This window comes from Phocoena sinus, chromosome 1 (genome assembly GCF_008692025.1).
Source record: "Phocoena sinus isolate mPhoSin1 chromosome 1, mPhoSin1.pri, whole genome shotgun sequence".
NCBI lineage: Eukaryota > Metazoa > Chordata > Mammalia > Artiodactyla > Phocoenidae > Phocoena > Phocoena sinus.
In genome coordinates, this window is record NC_045763.1 from 45414462 (window position 1) to 45433699 (window position 19238).

Sequence of the window (19238 nt, forward strand, 5' to 3'; positions counted from 1 at the left end):
CAACGGGAGAGGCCACAACAGTGAGAGGCCCGCGTACAGAATAAAAAAAAAAAAAAAAAACAAAAAAAAAAAAAAAATCAGTGTTTTGTTTTGCTACCATGAAGAATTTGTGAAAAGCTAATGTATATGGTTGTATATCATTATATTTCATGCTTGAAATATTTTTATATCTCTCCTAAATATAGAATTAGTCTAGCTTATACACATATGTTGCAATATATACTTGCATCTTAGTCACTTGGAATGAAAACTGAAAAAGTAAACAGCATTTAATGTAGCATGTAGGTGATTTTTACAATACTTTTTACAGTATTAGAATATTCTAGGACCTCAAAAAATATATCGAAATACTTAATTATGCAAATATTAAGTCTATTCCATAAGATAACTTAGAGATGACTGTGTAAAGACACAAAATGCATAGTTCCGCTACCTTTATGATGAGGGGAGGATTGCTGTTTAAAACTTTCGGGAGGCATTCATCTGACTCTTCTGAAAATGGTGGTTGAACAGGGAACAGACGAGCCTATCAAATATAATCAAGTATAAAGACTATGGAATGATTATTTTCATGACTTAATTACATTCAGTAAATTAGCACTATTTGAAATTTATTATAAAGGAGACAATACAACCAAACTAACATCTTTAGTGTTCCTTGCAAAAACAGATTGCATTAAAATTACATATACCCAAATACACTACCTTCTAACATGTTACTTTCCCAATTTTACTAGATCTCTGACTTCCAATAATAGAAACAAATTTAAGAAAAAATTCTCTGAAGTCACTGGAGGGTACAAACCTACAGAGATGGTAAAATAAAACAGAAACACTCATTTTCTAAGACAAACATTTGGATGATGAAGACAATGCAATTCCTACTCATTTAAAATCATTTCTTCAATATAAATTTTTAAAAGTTCCTTCAAAGAACAAGTATTTGGGGCCTCCCTGGTGGCTCAGTGGTTGAGAGTCCGCCTGCCGATGCAGGGGACACGGGTTCGTGCCTCGGTCTGGGAAGACCCCACATGCCGCGGAGCGGCTGGGCCTGTGAGCCATGGCCGCTGAGCCTGTGCTCCGCAACGGGAGAGGCCACAACAGTGAGAGGTCCACATACCGCAAAAAAAAAAAAAAAAAAAAAAAAAAAAGAACAAGTATTTTATTGCCTTCCTTATATTTAAATATTTTAATACTGATCAACAGTATCTATATCAATAGCATGTAAAATTAATTTAAAATTCAGGCCGATCTAGTATACGCTCAGTAGAGAAACAGAAACTTTAAGATGAGAATTACACTATAGATAAAACATAGTAAGTACCACTAACAGTTCATTCAGATTAGTTTTCAAACATTAAGAACACTAACACTGTTCCTCAGAAAAAAATACAAATAAATGATGGTTATGAAAGATATATGCCTTATGAAATCTCAGAAGAAAAACCAAAACCCAGCTTCTCAAAATGGCTTTGGGCACAACAACATGCTGATCAGTGCTCTACTAAAAATAAACCTCCGCACTCCAAAACAGAAAAGTACTGACAAAAAACTCAATACTAACCTCTGTGGCATAGATTTTGAAGAGGATCCACGAGATGTACCAAGTCATCAGGACAAAGACACCACAGAGCCAGACATGGTAAAGTAATGAGAGATTCAAGAGGCCACTCACAGTGTCAAGAGGCCTATGAAACTGCCTGTGAAAGCAGAATTACTATTTAATCCTGTAGGAAAAATACAATCTAAGCATTTAAGAGACATGAGGCCCTACACTAAGAAACAAACAAATCCTATTTCTAAATAATAATGGTGATAGATTCCTCTCCTTTTGTACCCTGTACAGTTCTTTCACTAATACCTTCTTATAAAGTACACAAGGGAGCCTTAAGGGAAGAGCAGACCTAAACTAGCTCTTAGTTTCTTGCATTCCAAATCTTCACTGTCACTTTCTATGACGGAAGAAGTCTCTCCTAGAGACTGGGTAAAATTTTATTATTGTTGTTTTGTAGCTTGATACTTAAAAACCATTCAGCATGACTAGCATCTCTCCTGGACCAGATTTCAGCTCTATCTGTATATGTATAAACAGTTTCATAGTAGTTAAGAACACAAAGTACTATCTAAAAATAACAAACTTTACTTTTAAAATAAGTTAAGAAACTCTGTTAGAATACTAAATAAAGGGAATGCAGGCAATTTTACCAAAACCTTGAACAGCTCAATTTGCAAAGTCATTATAATCCTATAATCATACTTAGCAATTGTGAAAACAGGACTAGAACCTCTGACTCTGCTATTTGTAAATGCTGTGATTTTGTTAGTCACTTGACCTAACCTACCCTCAGTTTCCTCATCCATATGGTGGCATAATCTCTTCATTCTACCTCTTAGGGCTTTTATGAGATTTAAAACAGTTTATGTTAGGAGTGCCCAGCGTAGTACTTGACATTCCTTGGGGTTGGGGTGGCGGTGGGGATGATAAAGTTTTTTTTCTGCTTTTAAATAAGCATCACTGAGGGCCTGGCATACATTAAGTCCAGAATATCAGGCACTGCCATACAAACAAAACATTTTTTAGGTGAAAGGAGGAAAAAAGTATTATATTAAATTTCTATCAATACCATTATTATTTTTCTCTTTCCATTTGACCAAGTATAAAACCTGGGCTAACATAATAAATGACCCACACGTTTGGTTTCATATATAGTGATTAAGCAGAAGACAAAACTAAATTTTACCTAGCAACTTTTAAAAGTTAGGAATTTTTTGAAATCTACACTGGAGAAACCATAATACCTCAAACATCCATTAATGTCGATATTCCCACTCCTCAAAAGTGATAGTAGTTAAGATCATACAAAAGTATCACAGTGGAATAACCAATAATTAAAAGAACAAATACTAATAGAGAAGTTTACATTTATTCGCTAAATAAAGATTAAAGCTTTGCCTATGTGCAAAGTGCATAGGGAATAACTAGAACAATAAACCCCGATGCTGTCACTCCATTGCTACTTATGACCTTCAACTGGTCACATGACCTGACTCAAATCTGGTTTCCTCACAGGTAAAATTAGAGTAAAACCATAGTATGGTGCTCATCTACCACAACATAGCAAAGAATGATTATTGAGGAGAAAAACAAAAGAGAGGTATGTCCATGCAACTCAAGAAATCCACTTATATAAAAGCTGTATCTAACAAAAAAGGAATTATCATTGCTTATTTTTGGGGAAAGGAACTGGGTGACTAGAGACAGAGGCCAACAAATTCACCATATAGCCTTTTATAGGCCATTGGAATTTTAAATTATGTGAACTATGTGTATTCAAAAATGAATGCAATTTTTTTTTTAATTTAAAGGCTAAATCTAAATAAAACATCTGGAAAGTAGCAAACATCTAAAAGGATGGAGAGAATTAAAAGCATTAAAATTAGACTTTTCAGGATCACTTACTCATCTAACTGAAGGTCCATAGCAGTGCTAATCCAAGCTTTGGGAATGTGGCCTGAAATGAAAAAACACCATGCTATAATCATAAAAAGTTAATGAAACAAATCTTAATCATGCTTTGGAACATGAGGTGGATGAGATGACCAAGTAGACACCAAGACCTCAGTCAAAATGCTAGACTTTGATTAGGAATGGGCAGAAAAAGAGTAATTTCTAAATACAGGCAGTCCTTGCTTTGCACACGTCCAACATGTACATATTTCAGTTACTGTGGTTTAATAACACCAGCCTGCAACAACACAACTCAAATTTCAGTTACTGTAGCCTTAGCTGTGCATAACTGAATATAGCAATTCTAGCTTTTCAGTAGTACACAAATCAGTATATAGATAACAGATGGACATCCTTTCTTTCAAAGTCTGTTAGTGATTAGTCACTCACGTCTGTTATTCAGTTCTGGCACAGACAGCAAAGCATGTAGTTGTGTTGCCTCCTTATCTGCCATGATAAATCTCCATGACATTTTACCAAAATGAAAAACTGAAAGAGGAAACTGGCCAAAAAGACCAAAGTGCAACAAAGAAATGAAAAGTGGTTAACACTGGAAATCTGAATGAAACATAACTGGAATTAAAGAAGAAATAGTTGACATGGATATGTTGACACAGCTGCTACGTCAGCCCAAATGTATTGATACAACAACAGGGGAACATCCAGGCTGACTGCAGTAGGTTAATAAAAAACAACAAAGTGTTAACATTAAAATGACAATTATAAAAGCTATGTAGAAAAATGGATTATATAAACTAAAAAATTTTTAAAGTAGACAACAGAATGGCCTATGCACAAATAGAACAATTTTGTAAAATTATTCCACAGAAAAAAGTAGGACCAGAAAATGTTACAGTCTGAAAACAGTATTTTAGAATGCTGGATTTTGTTTATATTAATATGTGTTGCTATTGAGATTAAGGTTTTCCATTCAACTTGTACTGTTCATTATATTAAATAAGCTGCATCTTTGTGCTTAAAATTCATGTTAATAAATTCTACAATGTCCCCTTAGCAACGGGGTATTTCTGTTGTATTAGTTAGCAAGTTACAAAAAGTTATAAAAAGGAATATGTTATTTATAGAGTAATGACTAAATGATATACAATATTTTCTTCTTTTTTAAAGGATATATCTTTTTATGTGGTAAAAAATACATTATAAAATTTACCATCTTGACCACTTTTAAGTGTATATACACTGTGTGGCACCTTGTCATACAACAGCTCTCCAGAACTTCTTCACCTTGCAAAACTGAAACTCCATGTCCATTGAACAACTCCCCCTTCTCCCCTCCCTCTAGCCCCTGGCAATCACTATTCTACTTTCTATTTCTAAGAGTCTGACTACTTTATTTATTGATATATTTTAAAATATTTATTTATTTTGGCTGCACCAGGTCTTAGTTGTCGCACACAGGATCTTCGTTGCAGCACGCAGGCTCACAGTTGCGGCATGCAGACTCCTAGTTGTGGCATGCATGTGGGATCTAGTTCGCCAACTAGGATCGAACCTGGGCCCCCTGCATTGGGAGTCTGCAGTCTTACCCACTGGACCACCAGGGAAGTCCCTTGACTATTTTAGACACCTCGTATAAGTGGAATCATGTAGTATTTGTCATTTTGCGCCTGGCTTATTTCACTTAGTATAATGTCTTTAAGGTTCATCCATGTTGTAGCATGTGACAGGCTTTCCTTCTTTTTTAAGGTTGACTATTATTACATTGTATGTATATACCACATTTTCTGTAACAATATTCTCTCTTAACTAGTCTTTGAACATTTGAATCTAAATCTAAACACTTAATCGAAACAAGCAATCAGCTGGGCTAATCACATACCTACAATTGTAGGAAATATATAAATACAATCAAGAATGACTTTGATATTTTCTGAGCTGTGAGCTAATACATATACTGTATCAAAAAGCAGAAATTCTTACCAAGAAAATAATACACAATGCAGAAATTTCTAAGCAGGAACAGCGATTCCACACAGCTATGCTTAACTAGCAAAGGCAGAGACCTCCTGAAGCGCAAGAACTTGTATTGCTGTGGAAGAAAAGAAAACCAGAATCAAATGACATTCAAACAAAGGTTCTTTTTTATTCCAAAGCAAGCACATAACTATGACAGTCCACACAAAAACATAATCACTGCATAAAAAGACAAAGTTTATTCCAGAGGTAAAAAAATCATCCATTTCAGATGTTAAAGTATTTAATATTTACATTATACAACATCTCATTGATATGAGATCAGAAATGAGAAAATTAACAATATCAATCTATACTTATAGTAAGGACTACAGAGATGGAGTAAGTACAAAAAACATAATAATAATTACAACAATAGCAGCTAACATTCTTTGGATGCTTATCACATACCAGGTAGTGTTCCAAGCACTTTAAATGCATTAATCCATTTAAACCTCACAACAACCCCACGAAGGAAGTTCTATTATTATCCCCATCTTACAGATGAGAAAACCAAGGCACAGAGAGGGTAAACAACTTAACCAGTGTTACCAGCTAGCAAAAGAAAAATCTGCGATTTTAATGCAGGCAGGCTGGCTTCAGAGCCTGCAACCTTAAAGATAATGTATGCTGCCTTCACACTAAAATATTTCACATGCTGTTTGCAGAAAAATAGGAGGTAGTGAAGAAGACACGAGACTAAGAATTGGGAGACCCGAGTTCTAGTGCTTCCTCTTTCTGTATAACATTAAGTCAGCCTCATCTCCTATCTAATTATCTGTGAGATAAGAAGGCTGAACCAGCTAAACAGCTCCTTAGTGGGTACCTTCCAATGCTAACTATCTAAGAGAAAAGAATCAAATATGAAAAAATAGGAAATGTTTTTCCTGAAAAAATTACACTTCTCGTGAAACAAGGGTTGTCGGCCCTAAAAATGCCAATGGAAAAAATAATTTTTAAATCATTGGAAAGTATCTAAGGAAACCCAATGAACCAAAGATGGACTTCCCAAATTCTGGTCTTCTTCTGTGTTTATATTAAGGCTGATCCTTCTCTAAGGATTTCAGAAGCTAAAGAACAGCAAAGAATTACAGTCCTTAGGTAGAGGTTATGTCTTCATACCACATCTGCAGATTCCCACAGCATCTTACAAAAAGCAGCCCAGGTGAAATGAATGCTTGATCACTAACCATACAGCTTGAAGTATCCTGATTTATTCAGATATTCTCAAACTCCAAGACATGGAATTGCACTATTCGATGCAGTTACTGGGTGCTACCACCATCTCACTTCAACCCCCTAATAAAAAGGGCACAGTCCCTAAACTATTCCTACTGCAGCTCTCACCTCCATCATCACTCTCAAGGGTGCAGAGAGGCTAAGGAAGCAGGCAGACATTTCAGTAGATTCGCAGAGAACAGCTAATAAACCCTCTTCTTGCTCCCAAGCTGAAGTGTTTTTCAATTCCCTGTTGGCTTCTTCTGTGATTTGGCTATGAGCTACCCTGTACCTATTCAAATATTTACTATGTGCCAGGCTCTATAAATCTTATCTCATTTAATACTTTCAAATAGTCTTGTTGGCGTATAACTTGCCAAGCCTGTCTTGGCATTAATCCATTTCTTTGTCCCCTACTCCATGCCAACGTTCTGCTTTTCCCTATCAGTCTGTCATTAAGAATTTAATAAGGGCAATAGAACTGGTTTTTGTAGCATAGGCAAGTTTATAGAAAAAAACCCTAATGGACTAATGGTAAATGGTTAAAATTACTAGATTTTTAAAAACATCTAATTTTTCATACTGTTATATGAAAAAAGTAGTTACTGAATAATATGTACAATATAAAACTATTTATGAAAACCCCACCCCACAAACTATGTAGTATTATAGCTACTATATATATAAATGTACAGTAAAGGGTCTGGAAGAATACACAAGAATGAATCTAAGATTTTATCAAAAGCTATTATAAAAAATTTAGTAGTCAAATTTTACAAATGTAACAGTACATGGTAGAAACAATAATTTATCAGTACTGTCAATCCTGGACTCCCCTTGTTCACTCTTACACGTCCGTGATGTTAAATAGGTGGTTACTTTCAACACAAGTCCGTGGAGGAGCAAGATATTTGGGGGTAATCTCATTTTTCTCTAATTTTTTTTTCTTCATTTCCTATATTCTTAACTATGTTTGGATCAAAGCTGATTCACCATGGATATTTCTATACAGGATTTTGGGGGGTTTTCTCCTTTTGAAATTCTGAGGTGGCAAAGCTGACACTCTAATTTAATTCACCTTCACAAGATGTGAAGAATTTGTAAATAGGACTCTTTGTTTATACACTCACAGACTGCAGGGAGATAAGGGCCAGATCCAGATAAGGGCCAGATCCTGTGAGCACTGTCTCCTTGCAGTAGGTGTATTTTCATCAGATTGTTCTCAGGGATGCAACAGGCATGTGAAAATTTTAGTTAAACCAGGAGAATCCTAATCCGTCACACTCTCACACTTACACTCTTGTGGAACATCATTTATTTACATACCCCTCCCTCCCTACTGGACTGCGTCCTAGTGGGAAGGGGCTGGTTCTAACAGTTTTGCTCCAAAGCCCCGTCCTCAGCATGCCCTAGAGCAGGCATGAAGCGAATAATAGCACAGTCAAGAATACCAGCAACAGGCTGGGGAAAGCCTTGATGGCACCGGAAAAATCTCAACCGAACTTTCTCTCTCCTGCCAGAGGAAGAGTCAGCTCCTACCAAACTAGTAGAATTTTTAAAACCCGTCCCACTCAAACCAGTCAAAACTGTTTTATTTATGCACATCAAGCCTTGTTCTGAAAAGGATTTGAGACAGTAACTGACATATTCTATACTTAGTTGTACATTCTCAAGCTTATGAGCTTCTTAGGTTCCAAAAGACGCTGGCAGCTGCACAGAGGTACTTTGCATGAATGTCATCATCATCCTCCCCCAGCCCTGCTAGGTCACAGCAACTGCCACTACCTAGCAGGGAGGGGAAGAGTGGAGCAAAGAGGTATTCTGAGAGTGGCAGCAGGAAGGGCAACTGCAGCTCTCAAACAGACACTGAAGTCTCATGAAGACAAAGATCTACTCTCCAAATGGCATTTTGAGGATCTCAGTCCTAAGTTTTGCTGATCAAATCTTGAATTAATCAGGTGATGCCAGTTATATATACAAACACCAAGGCAATTTTAACTCTGCCAAATTCTGACATAAAGTAATGCTCAAATCATAGCTTACCTGTATGATGGGAAATGGAAGATAGTTCATGTTGTTAATAAAATACAGGAGGCTATAGCTATAGCCCATAAATGCTCCAGCCAGCAGAAAAAAAAGGTGATACTCATTTAAGCAGGTTTGTGCAGCAGGGCTATCTAAGCTGAAGAGGAAAAGTTAGGTTATTAATTCAACAGTCAGGGACACATATTACTATTTCAGGCTTATTATTTACTGAAGGCAAAGCTTTGACTTAATTACTTAAGAAATGCCCCAAATTCTAAAAAAAGGGGTTAAGTGTGGGCAAAAGATTAACAAAACCCTTTTCCCTGATGCATGAGAACTTGACCTTTAGTTAATGCTCTAGCTCTGCTCCTCCAGAAATCTGGTAAGGGTAAGAAAGTCCCCTGTGACAGTAAGCAATGGTGCTTATGAGTTGGTAAATTGCATCTGGACTGAAGAATTCTAAATAAAGGCTATAACCTGATAGAGATGCTGTAACTTTGGGCTTCTCTCTGTGTTGCTCTTAGAACTAGGCAATCCCTCAGGGGGACCCTTTTCACTAAAGAAAATTTATTGCATTAGGAAAAAAAACTTGCCTTATATAATGTAACTGGGGGACAAAAGGAAATCAAGTATTCAAGTATTCAGTAGCAACTATGAATACTGTCTTATCACTGGATAACAGAGAACTTAAGATTACTTTTTTGACTTTTAAAGTCAGAATATAAACTTGAAATTTACATCAATGCCATCTGGTCAAGAACTGTGTAAGTTTCAAAATTATAAAAGTACTCTACTGAAGAAGGTATTTTTAATTATTAAAAATTTTTTTCTTCATTCTTCTCATACTGTCCTTCCTTCAAACCCCAACCGAAACACCACCTCCTCCAAGAAGCCATGTGTGGATTCCTCCCTGCCTTCTGAAGCCCCAGATGTTTTATCTGCACATTTCACTTTCTTCCTACTAAATACTATTTCTCATACATTCCTATTTCTCTCCTATTATATCTATTTGCGTCCAGGTCTTAAATCCCCTACTGTTCTCAGCTCTCAAGGAGCTTACAGTCCATGTGTGAATCATTCTAACAAATCCAACAGCATTTAGCATAGTACCTTGTACAAAATAAATGGTTTAATAAAATTGTTGAATTCAACAAACATAAAACATCAAAAACATTCGACTGTACATAAAAAAGCACTTTTTACTGAAGTCCAGAAAGTAAAGAACGTCCATAAACTATTAATGTATATAGGTCACTTTGGGCTTAGTAACTAAACAAGCACCCTTAGAAAAAATATATGTAATATTACCTCTCAGTAACAGTGCAGGGAACCACAAGAAAACTGTATTGACCCTTGGTTATCACCGCAGCACACCAAGCCATCATCATTCCCATTGCAGCATGAATAAAGGAGTGCATGAGCTGCTGAGGATGAATGATCTTCCCTATCAGTGCCAGTCTCGAGCAAGGAATGGAAGGCACAACTGCAAACAAAACACGTGACTGTGGCTTTATAATCTGCAGCATATGAAATTAGAGGACTTAAACTATTCCCTCTCATCTTTGCACAAATACGCCAAAGGGCAGGAAGAAACCCAGAGTCACTGTAAAGTATAGTACAGAAAAATACCAAGTTAAAAATTCTTAGTTAAAATAATTTGAAAAAAGACTCAATACAAACAGATGCACAAAGAAATAGAAAAACCAAAGGATCTAGAGAGGTGAAACCTAAGTACAGTATGATTAACATTTTTCAATTCTTTTTAATTAAGATTTCCTGATAGCTCAAATAGTGCCTACCCTGGCACTCCCCTCACTGCCATAAAGGAATAAACAATAATAATTTTAAGATAGTGCTTGCCCTCCAGCAAGTTATCCTTATTTCAGCATTTTAAATTGTCAATATATAGTCCATCTGTGAAAAATAAACCACAAACCAGGTAAATAATGATAACACTGAATACTAAAATAAATGCTTACATGGGAATTTCTAATACCGCTCTGACAATCCTAAAAGGTTTTCAGAAGTGAGCTGGGGGAAGCAAGTGTGGGTGGGAGGTGAGGGGTGCTGACTTTTGAAATCAGTTGGCACAGGGTTCCCTGGCCTATCTTTGTACACATTCTCCTTTTGATACATACCAAGTAAAGAGATTGTGGGGAAGTACAAAATTAAGTATAAAGGGAGAGGGCTTAGGTGCTTTACAGTTTGGGGAAGAGGCTGCTATCACCTTCCCCTCCCCACCAGAAATGCCCACAAGGCCTACTGACTGTGTAACTGACTTACATTCTGACTCATACTCTGAACATACCAAACCTTCTCATGTCATTAAGCCTTTTTATATGATACACCTTTTCCCTAAAACATCATTTTTCTTCCGTGTCTACTTAATACAGCTCATTCTTTAAGGTTTGGTTCAAGCATCACCTCCTCCAGGAAGCTCCCCATGCTGGGTAAATGATGCTTCTATATACGTCCATACTATCCATGTATTACTGTCTTTCTCAGCATTAACTGTGATCCTCTGGGGAAAACTGGGACCATACATCTCTTATCCCCACACAATGCATGGCATAAAGTAATACATAAGGAATGAGCCAAAGCGACTAGTCAGGCTTTAAGAATGACTAGACGGGGACTTCCCTGGTGATTCAGTGGTTAAGACTCCTCGCTTCCAATGCAGGGGGCACAGGTTCAATCTCTGGTCGGGGAACTAAGATCCTGCATGCCGCATGGTGAGGCCAAAAAAAAAAAAAAGAATGACTAGCTGGAGAGCCCTTGTCTGGCATCTAAATCTAGATTACCTAGGTACATGGGACAGTGTGAAAGAACACATGCTGTAAACCAAGGGGTTCTGTAGATGGCGTGAATAGCAAAAGGGATCCATCAGCCAGTAGTGAGGGATTAGAAAAGCAAAGGAAAAGGGTGTACTATAAAATCCAGAGAGCAATGTGAAATTTTATACCATATCTAACAAGGAAGTACTAAAGAGCTAAAAAGAAGAATGATGTTATAGTGAAAAAAAGAAGTATCAGAAGAAGCTTCTCAAAAAAAAAAATGTCATGAAGAACCTAGGGGTAAGACAGGAATAAAGACACAGACCTACTAGAGAATGGACTTGAGGATATGGGGAGGGGGAAGGGTGAGCTGTGACAAAGCGAGAGAGTGGCATGGACATATATACACTACCAAACGTAAAGATAGCTAGTGGGAAGCAGCCGCATAGCACAGGGAGATCAGCTCGGTGCTTTGTGACAACCTAGAGGGGTGGGATAGGGAGGGTGGGAGGGAGGGAGATGCAAGAGGGAAGAGATATGGGAACATGTGTATATGTATAACTGATTCACTTTGTTATAAAGCAGAAACTAACACACCATTGTAAACCAATTATACTCCAATAAAGATGTTAAAAAAAAAAAAAAAGAAAAAGCTTCTCATTTTACCTCAAGACAGATTTAAGGAATCTGAAACGGCAGGAAGAGCAAGGAGAGAAATTGAGAAAAAGTAAAAAGCTCTGAAATCTAACAGGTGATTCTCCCAAGGCAAAACATATGATATTTTTTTTTTTTTTTAAATTTTATTTATTTATTTTTGGCTGTGTTGGGTCTTCGTGTCTGTGCGTGGGCTTTCTCTAGTTGCGGCGAGCGGGGGCCACTCCTCATCGCAGTGCACGGGCCTCTCACTATCGCGGCCTCTCCCGTTGTGGAGCACAAGCTCCAGACGCGCAGGCTCAGTAGTTGTGGCTCACGGGCCCAGCCGCTCCGCGGCATGTGGGATCCCCCCAGACCAGGGCTCGAGCCCGTGTCCCCCGCACCGGCAGGCAGACTCTCAGCCGCTGCGCCACCAGGGAAGCCCCTGATATTTTAAATTTTGTTGGAAAACCACAGAATTATAGACTTCACTATTTGAAAAGGACCTTAGAAATCATCTGGTCTTGATCTCTTACTCTATAAAGGAGTTATTTTTATAATATATCTGCTGAATTATAACTTTAACACCAGCTGTGAATTATTAAAAGGTCTAAATTTTTGTATGTCATAAAGTACACATTAAAAAAAAGTACCATTTTAACCTTTTTTTTTTTTTTTGCTGTGCTGCGGGGCACGTGGGATCTCAGTTCCTCGACCAGGAATTGAACCCACGCCCCCTGCATTGGAAGCTCGGCCACCAGGGAAGTCCCTTAACCATTTTTAAGTGTATAGTTTCCTGGCATAAGTACACTCACATTGTTGTGCAACAATCACCACCATCCATCTCCAGACTTTTCCATCCTCCCCTGTACCCATTAACTCTATGCCCATTAAACAATTGCCCATTCCCTTCTCCCTCCAGCCCCTGGCAAGCACCATTCTACTTTGTGTCTCTATCAATTTGACTACTCTAGATACCTCATATATATAATTGGAATCATCCAATATTTGTCCTAAGAGTTCTAATTATTTTTTTTAAAACAGAGAATGTATTGGTCAAATAAATTTTATGGTAAGACATTCAAAGCATATATAATAATTCTGTATACATTTTTTAAACTTTGACATAAAATACAGCCTCTGATGTGCACATCCACATACAAAATGCATTGAGTCTGCCCTTAGTAGAATAAATTCAGATACTTTAAAGATGGTTAATATTTGAAAACTCACCTGTATAGAACTCCACATTGAAAATACTTATTATTACTATTACCACTGACAGCAGCAGAAGATAAAAGATTATATAGGAACTATACAGATCACTGAAAGAATCTAAAACACAAGAGAGATGAATTAGTAAGTTCATTCAGTTATATAGTCATGTTAGTATACTGCAATAGAAAAGGGGCTTGAACCACAACTATAATTTTAAAAGTTATCTTTTATTTAAAAATTTACTCATACACTGCTGATGGGTCCTATAGGACATCAACTCAAGAACTACATACAGCACGAGCTATTTGGACCAAGTTCCAGATCCTTAAAAATTATACTAGAATTTCTTTTAGATGACCCAGATGTTAACATCAGACAAAATAATACCATATGCAAACATTTTATCACATGAAACAGAGAAGTACTGCATTTAGTAATATACCAACAAAGTTTCTTTTTAAAATGTAAATAATATTTTTCAGATCTCTTCTTAATTAATGCAATTGGTCCCTACAGCTAGAAAAAAGTAACATTTCTAGAAATAGCATAATCCATAAATCATCCAAATGAGCCGAATTAAAACAATATCATGATGTCCCTATGAAATACCAATACATTCACATTTTAGAGTAGTTCAACATTCCATTTAAAAAATGTGGTCAAGCTTAAAATACGTATATATTATGCCTAAAAACATGAACAAGAGATATAAAAGGATATATGTTTGTTGAATAGACTAAGACTTAATAATGAAACCAATTATTTTTAAAATTTTAATTCAGTGACCAAAATTATGGAAAAATATTTATTCAGTATCCACAATTAAACTCCTCAAGCATTACACTGAGCTAAAAGAGTGAAAGAACTGATTCATGTGACTGGAAATAAGGAAGGAAGGACTACAGTTTCTCTGTAAAGACTTTGTGAAGCAAAAGTTGAAGAATACAAGTAATATTTGATGAGAAAAATGGCATAAATCAAATCCAATCTGAAGAGAAAGTGATACTAGGATACCCTTGGGCCATGAAATGGCAGAAAGTGTTTATCTCAAGTGCCAATACTGAACAATTGGTAACGGCTCTAGATTACAATATTGAAATATTCTGAGGTTGCAACTAGACAGCCCAGCTCATGAGTGATGCAGACACAGCAAGGTGGTTACAGAAATACTTGCCATTCTTGTGCTGGCTTATGGCTTAATTTCATTTGACCTGTGAGACTCACCCAAGAAGTGATTGATATGTTTCAACAAAAAACTTAAAATGACTTTAATTCTTTAGCAGCAATATCTCTCCAAGGGTCACAAGGTAAGCTTTTAACTTTGAAAATTGGCATTTCTTCAGAAAAATTAAATTAACAACATACTTCCCACTTTTCAAAGCAAAAGAAATTTATTGTTACTGTTTCTGAGAGGGAGGGAAAAAAAGAATTTCAAGAGTATTTGTGCTTCTAGGCCTTAGGCAAGACTTTAAAGACTTCAAAACCTACTCTGGGAACATTTCTCTCTTTTTATTCTTTAATTCTAGTGTGGCAGAGTGGAAAAAACATAGGTTTGAAGTCAGAGACCAATATTCAAATCCTAGTTCAGTTATTCACTAGCTGTGTCTCTGCACAGACTTATAACCTGAGTCTCAGTTCCCTCATTTAAGTAGGGATGCTATGTCATTATTATACAAGGTTGTAGGAAGGATAAGAAGTATTATACATAAGGTACTTAGCCTGGTGCCTGGCACACAGTAGGCAGCAATAATTGGTAGCTATTATTAACATAAAATAGTTTAGTTTAATGAGCTTAATAATTTTATCTACAAGGATATGGAGAAACATTAGCCTGCTCCAATCTTTTCCTCCTCATCAATCTTTCAGTTTAACTCTATTTTCCTTAGTCTTTCCTCTTTTTCTCTCTTCTCATCTTTTTTATCAACCACAATATAGAAATTTTTAAAAATATATTTCGGGCTTCCCTGGTGGCGCAGTGGTTGAGAGTCCGCCTGCCGATGCAGGGGACGCGGGTTCGTGCCCCGGTCTGGGAGGATCCCACGTGCCGCGGAGCGGCTGGGCCCGTGAGCCATGGCCGCTGGGCCTGCGCGTCCGGAGCCTGTCCTCCGCAACGGGAGAGGCCACAACAGTGAGAGGCCCGCGTAACGCATAAAGAAAAAAAAAAAAAAAAAAAAAAAAAAAAATATATTTCATGTATCAGATTCCAGGGTATCATTCTTTTTTTAAATTTTATTTATTTATTTATTTTTGGCTGCACTGGGTCTTCACTGCTGCCCACGAGCTTTCTCTAGTTGCAGCGCGCAGGGGCTACTCTTTCGTAGCGGTGTGCAGGCTTCTCACTGCGGTGGCTTCTCTTCGTTGCAGACCACAGGCTCTAGGCACATGGCTCAGTAGTTGTGGCACATGGGTAGTTGCCCCGTGGCATGTGGGATCTTCCTGCACCAGGGATCGAACCTGTGTTCCCTGCACTGGCAGGCGGATTCTTAACCACTGCACCACCAGGGAAGTCCCAAAGTATTCTTAACTTTAGACAGACTTTTTAAAAAGGTATGTCATATTTTCTACCTACAATTTTTAAATATATAAAAGGAATAGTTCACTTCCTTAAAAAGACAACCTCAATAAAGCTGCCAAATAGAAGAGACAAATAAACAAAATTAGGTTCTTATTTATGTGGTCTTCTAACGATCTTTCTGTTCATGTGTTAATACTACACAGTCTCTGATGTGTCTACTAATCTTATTATATAGTGAAAAGGCCTATGTTAGGAAGGGAATGCCTTAAGAATACCTCAAAGTGAATGTTTTGTCATTGTCAATACAGCAATTAAAATAAACTATTTAAAACATAATGCGATTTTTATGTTGAGAAGTGGGTCCTGTAAATTTGTTTTCCCCAAACTGAGTATCACTTACCAGACAGCCACTGTATAGGATGAAATAAATCAATGCTGCTGAAGATGACAAATACTGTGGTACAGATGGGCAGAAGCAGCACTGACCAGACAATACTTGTAACTATCCTCCAGCCCAAAACCTATAATTAAACAAACAAAAATCCCTCAATCATGAAGTCAGTTAAACTATTTCAGTTATTTCAGTTATGCAAATCCTATCTTTTCATACAGGATGTTGATCACTAATATTTACACCCAGATCACAGTCCATGCAGCTATAGATAAACTCTAATGGTTACTACTATTAGTAACACTACACATCACTCCAGAAACTTGTAATAACAGTGAACTGATGCTTGTTTTAGTCCAGAGTCAGATGTCACATTAAATATCACACTTTGAGGGGTGAGGGAGGTTTCAATTAGTTTACAACTGTACTTTACAGCAACTTATACTTGTCTCTCTAGGTTTGATATGTCAATATCTGAAAGTGTATTCATTTTCCAGGAACCAACAGTATATTGTAATTGTGTTTATTAGACATGAGCTCCTTACTGGGCAACTACTGCATTGTATTCATGTCTGACTCACCAGTGCCTACCACATGCGGCACAAGATTTACTGCCTGAATACAAGAAGAGATACTGAGGCATCTTAAGCACACAAGTGACGATCAGATTTATATTTTGGAAGGTAAAACACCCCTGTGTCTGTAAGGTGGCTATAATGAAGATGGATCAGAGGGGACAAGACATAGACAGGAGACAAACAGGAGGCAGTCCAGCCCAATTGCCCAAGCCAAAGATTATAGTCAGTGTCTGAAGGAAGGCAGTGGCAGAGAGCAAGTTAAAAAAAAAACAAAACTGCAGCCACGTTTCTGACATACAATCTACAGAACATCGATGACTGATAATACAGGTGGTAAAGAACACGTAAGACTCAGTAACTTGGGATACAAAGTAGATGGCCGTGCCGCTGGGGTAGAAGCGCTGTCCTAAAAGGGATCTTACTCCTATATCTCTGTGCCCTCCACAGAAGGGAGGCAGAACTGTTGATTGGACTTCAACAAGGAAGTACCTCCTCTTCTCGGGCCCACAGTGCACACATTCCTCTAATTTGACAAGATACCTGCCCTGCTCACCTAGTCCCAAGACCAGCCTCTGCTAAGGTCATACCACATTCTTTCCGATTCCGGATAATTCCTTCCTGCTTCTTATCCCAAGTAATCAAAAACTTATTAATTGTGCACCTAGCAGAGTTGCATACAATTCTTCCCCATTCTCTGCCAACTCCCATGCAGGACATCCTTCCCACCATGACCAGCTTCCACTCAGGACCCCTCTCTTACGCCGTAACAAGTTTGCACTCAGGACGCCCCGCACACACACAACTTGTAACCAACTTTCCTAGCACGCCCGTCCCCTCTGTAACCAGCGTGCACTCAGGACGCCCCCCACAACCCCTGAAATAAGTCGCTCGGGTCACCCCCCTCCCCACGCGCTCCCCACACTACACTCGAGCCAGCCCCGCCCCCGTCCAGCGCGCACGCGCGACCAGCGCCCGCACGCCCAGCCCGACCCCCGCAGCTGCCGAGCGCCTGCCACAGCGCGCGCAGCACTCACGCGCCACAGGATGTCCCGCGGTCCGCCAGCGTAAGGCTGACTCGCAGCAGTGGCCATGGTGATGGCGGCCCCTACTCTGAAAGGTACAGGATACAGTGAGCCCACCCGCCACCGCAGTTCAAAGGGAGGAAGGCCCCCCGAGGGCCCCATTGGGGCTGTCTCAGGCGCTGCCTGGGCGAAGCCTGGCCCAGGCCCCAAACCCATCCCTTCGAGGTTCCGTCTGGACGGGCCCAACGGGCCAGAACCGCCCCGCAGACACGTCCCCCCAAAGAGGGCTGGGACTCCAGAGCCCGCTCTCTGGAGTCCAAAACGTCTCTCCGAAGCAGAGTCCGGCGGGGCGCCAGAAACTGGGGGCGGCGCTCCATGCTGGGAAACTGTAGTCTCTACGGCCCTCTGAGTAAGGAGGAGCGTTGCATTCTGGGACTGGGAGTTCCAAAGTACAGCATGCTGGGAGGTCGAAGTCTTCCCAGCGGTCCCTTTGTGACATGCTGGGAATCGTAGTCTTTTATAAAGCAGCTTCTAGTCACAGTGCCGATTATCAGAATTCTATAATTAGAAAGACCTGGCAAAATGATTTGCCTTTATTCCTTCCGATCTTACTTTATCGACCTCCTGAAAGTGAAATCAAAGGATGCTGTGGCCCTCTCCACAAAGGTACTAATTTTACTGAAATGAAAAACTCTCTTCCCTAGAGGTGCATTTGGTCTCTTAAGATCTGATTTCGAGCTCCAGCTCTGCACTTGCTAAGTGGAATATCTTGACCCTCCCTGAGCCTCCGTTTCTTCATCTATAAAATAAGGATAAAAATAAAGATGGCATCGGATGATGTTGTAAAGATGTACTAAAATGCTATACAAATATTGTCATTAATTTCCTGCCAGTGAGAAAAAAGGCTTTTCACCAGCCTAAGTCCCACTTAATGAATCCTTCTCTGATTGCATTAGGCCTCAGTGAGATCCCCAGAGGCATATTGCTAACACATTTTAACACCCAGATTACATACCACAGACAAAATTCAGTACTCTAGAAAGACAGATTCAGTGATTTATTGACTCGAAGAAACTCATAGTCTGGTGAGAGTAATTGAGATCACACATATTGCTCTGCAGTGTTTTCTAAAAGTGGTTTCTTGAGTTGTTTTAAGGTTGTATATCATATTCACTTCCAAAAACATGATAATATCAATCAAGTCTGAAGTATTGCAGGACAAACTGGAAATAGAAAGGTAGATCAAGTCTCTGCCATGAAGAAAACCTTCTATTTGGTGGTGGAGAGAGATTATAAAGAATCGTTCTAGGGACTTCCCGGGTGGCGCAGTGATTGAGAATCCGCCTGCCAATGCAAGGGACACGGGTTTTGAGCCCTGGTCC

The 19238-nt window shown here is 38.6% G+C and overlaps 1 protein-coding gene across 3 annotated transcripts in view; it reads right to left on the reverse strand.

Moving 5' to 3' along the window:
• NDC1 (NDC1 transmembrane nucleoporin) overlaps positions 1-18254 on the reverse strand; it is a 47422-nt gene extending 29168 nt beyond the window's left edge. The window contains exons 1-9 of one of the 3 annotated variants that reach the window (XM_032629414.1): positions 17869-18254; positions 16266-16386; positions 13366-13467; positions 10034-10208; positions 8744-8882; positions 5450-5558; positions 3461-3512; positions 1565-1700; positions 434-526 (exon numbers count right to left, since the gene is read on the reverse strand). In XM_032629414.1, the coding sequence (XP_032485305.1) occupies positions 434-526; positions 1565-1700; positions 3461-3512; positions 5450-5558; positions 8744-8882; positions 10034-10208; positions 13366-13467; positions 16266-16386; positions 17869-18072 (1131 nt within the window). In that variant the 5' untranslated portion in view covers positions 18073-18254. Of the gene's footprint in view, positions 1-433; positions 527-1564; positions 1701-3460; positions 3513-5449; positions 5559-8743; positions 8883-10033; positions 10209-13365; positions 13468-16265; positions 16387-17594; positions 17606-17868 lie in introns of those variants that run through there. The other 2 variants (XM_032629420.1, XM_032629424.1) reach the window with 2 other exon arrangements.
• Between the last annotated feature and the right edge of the window lie 984 nt (positions 18255-19238).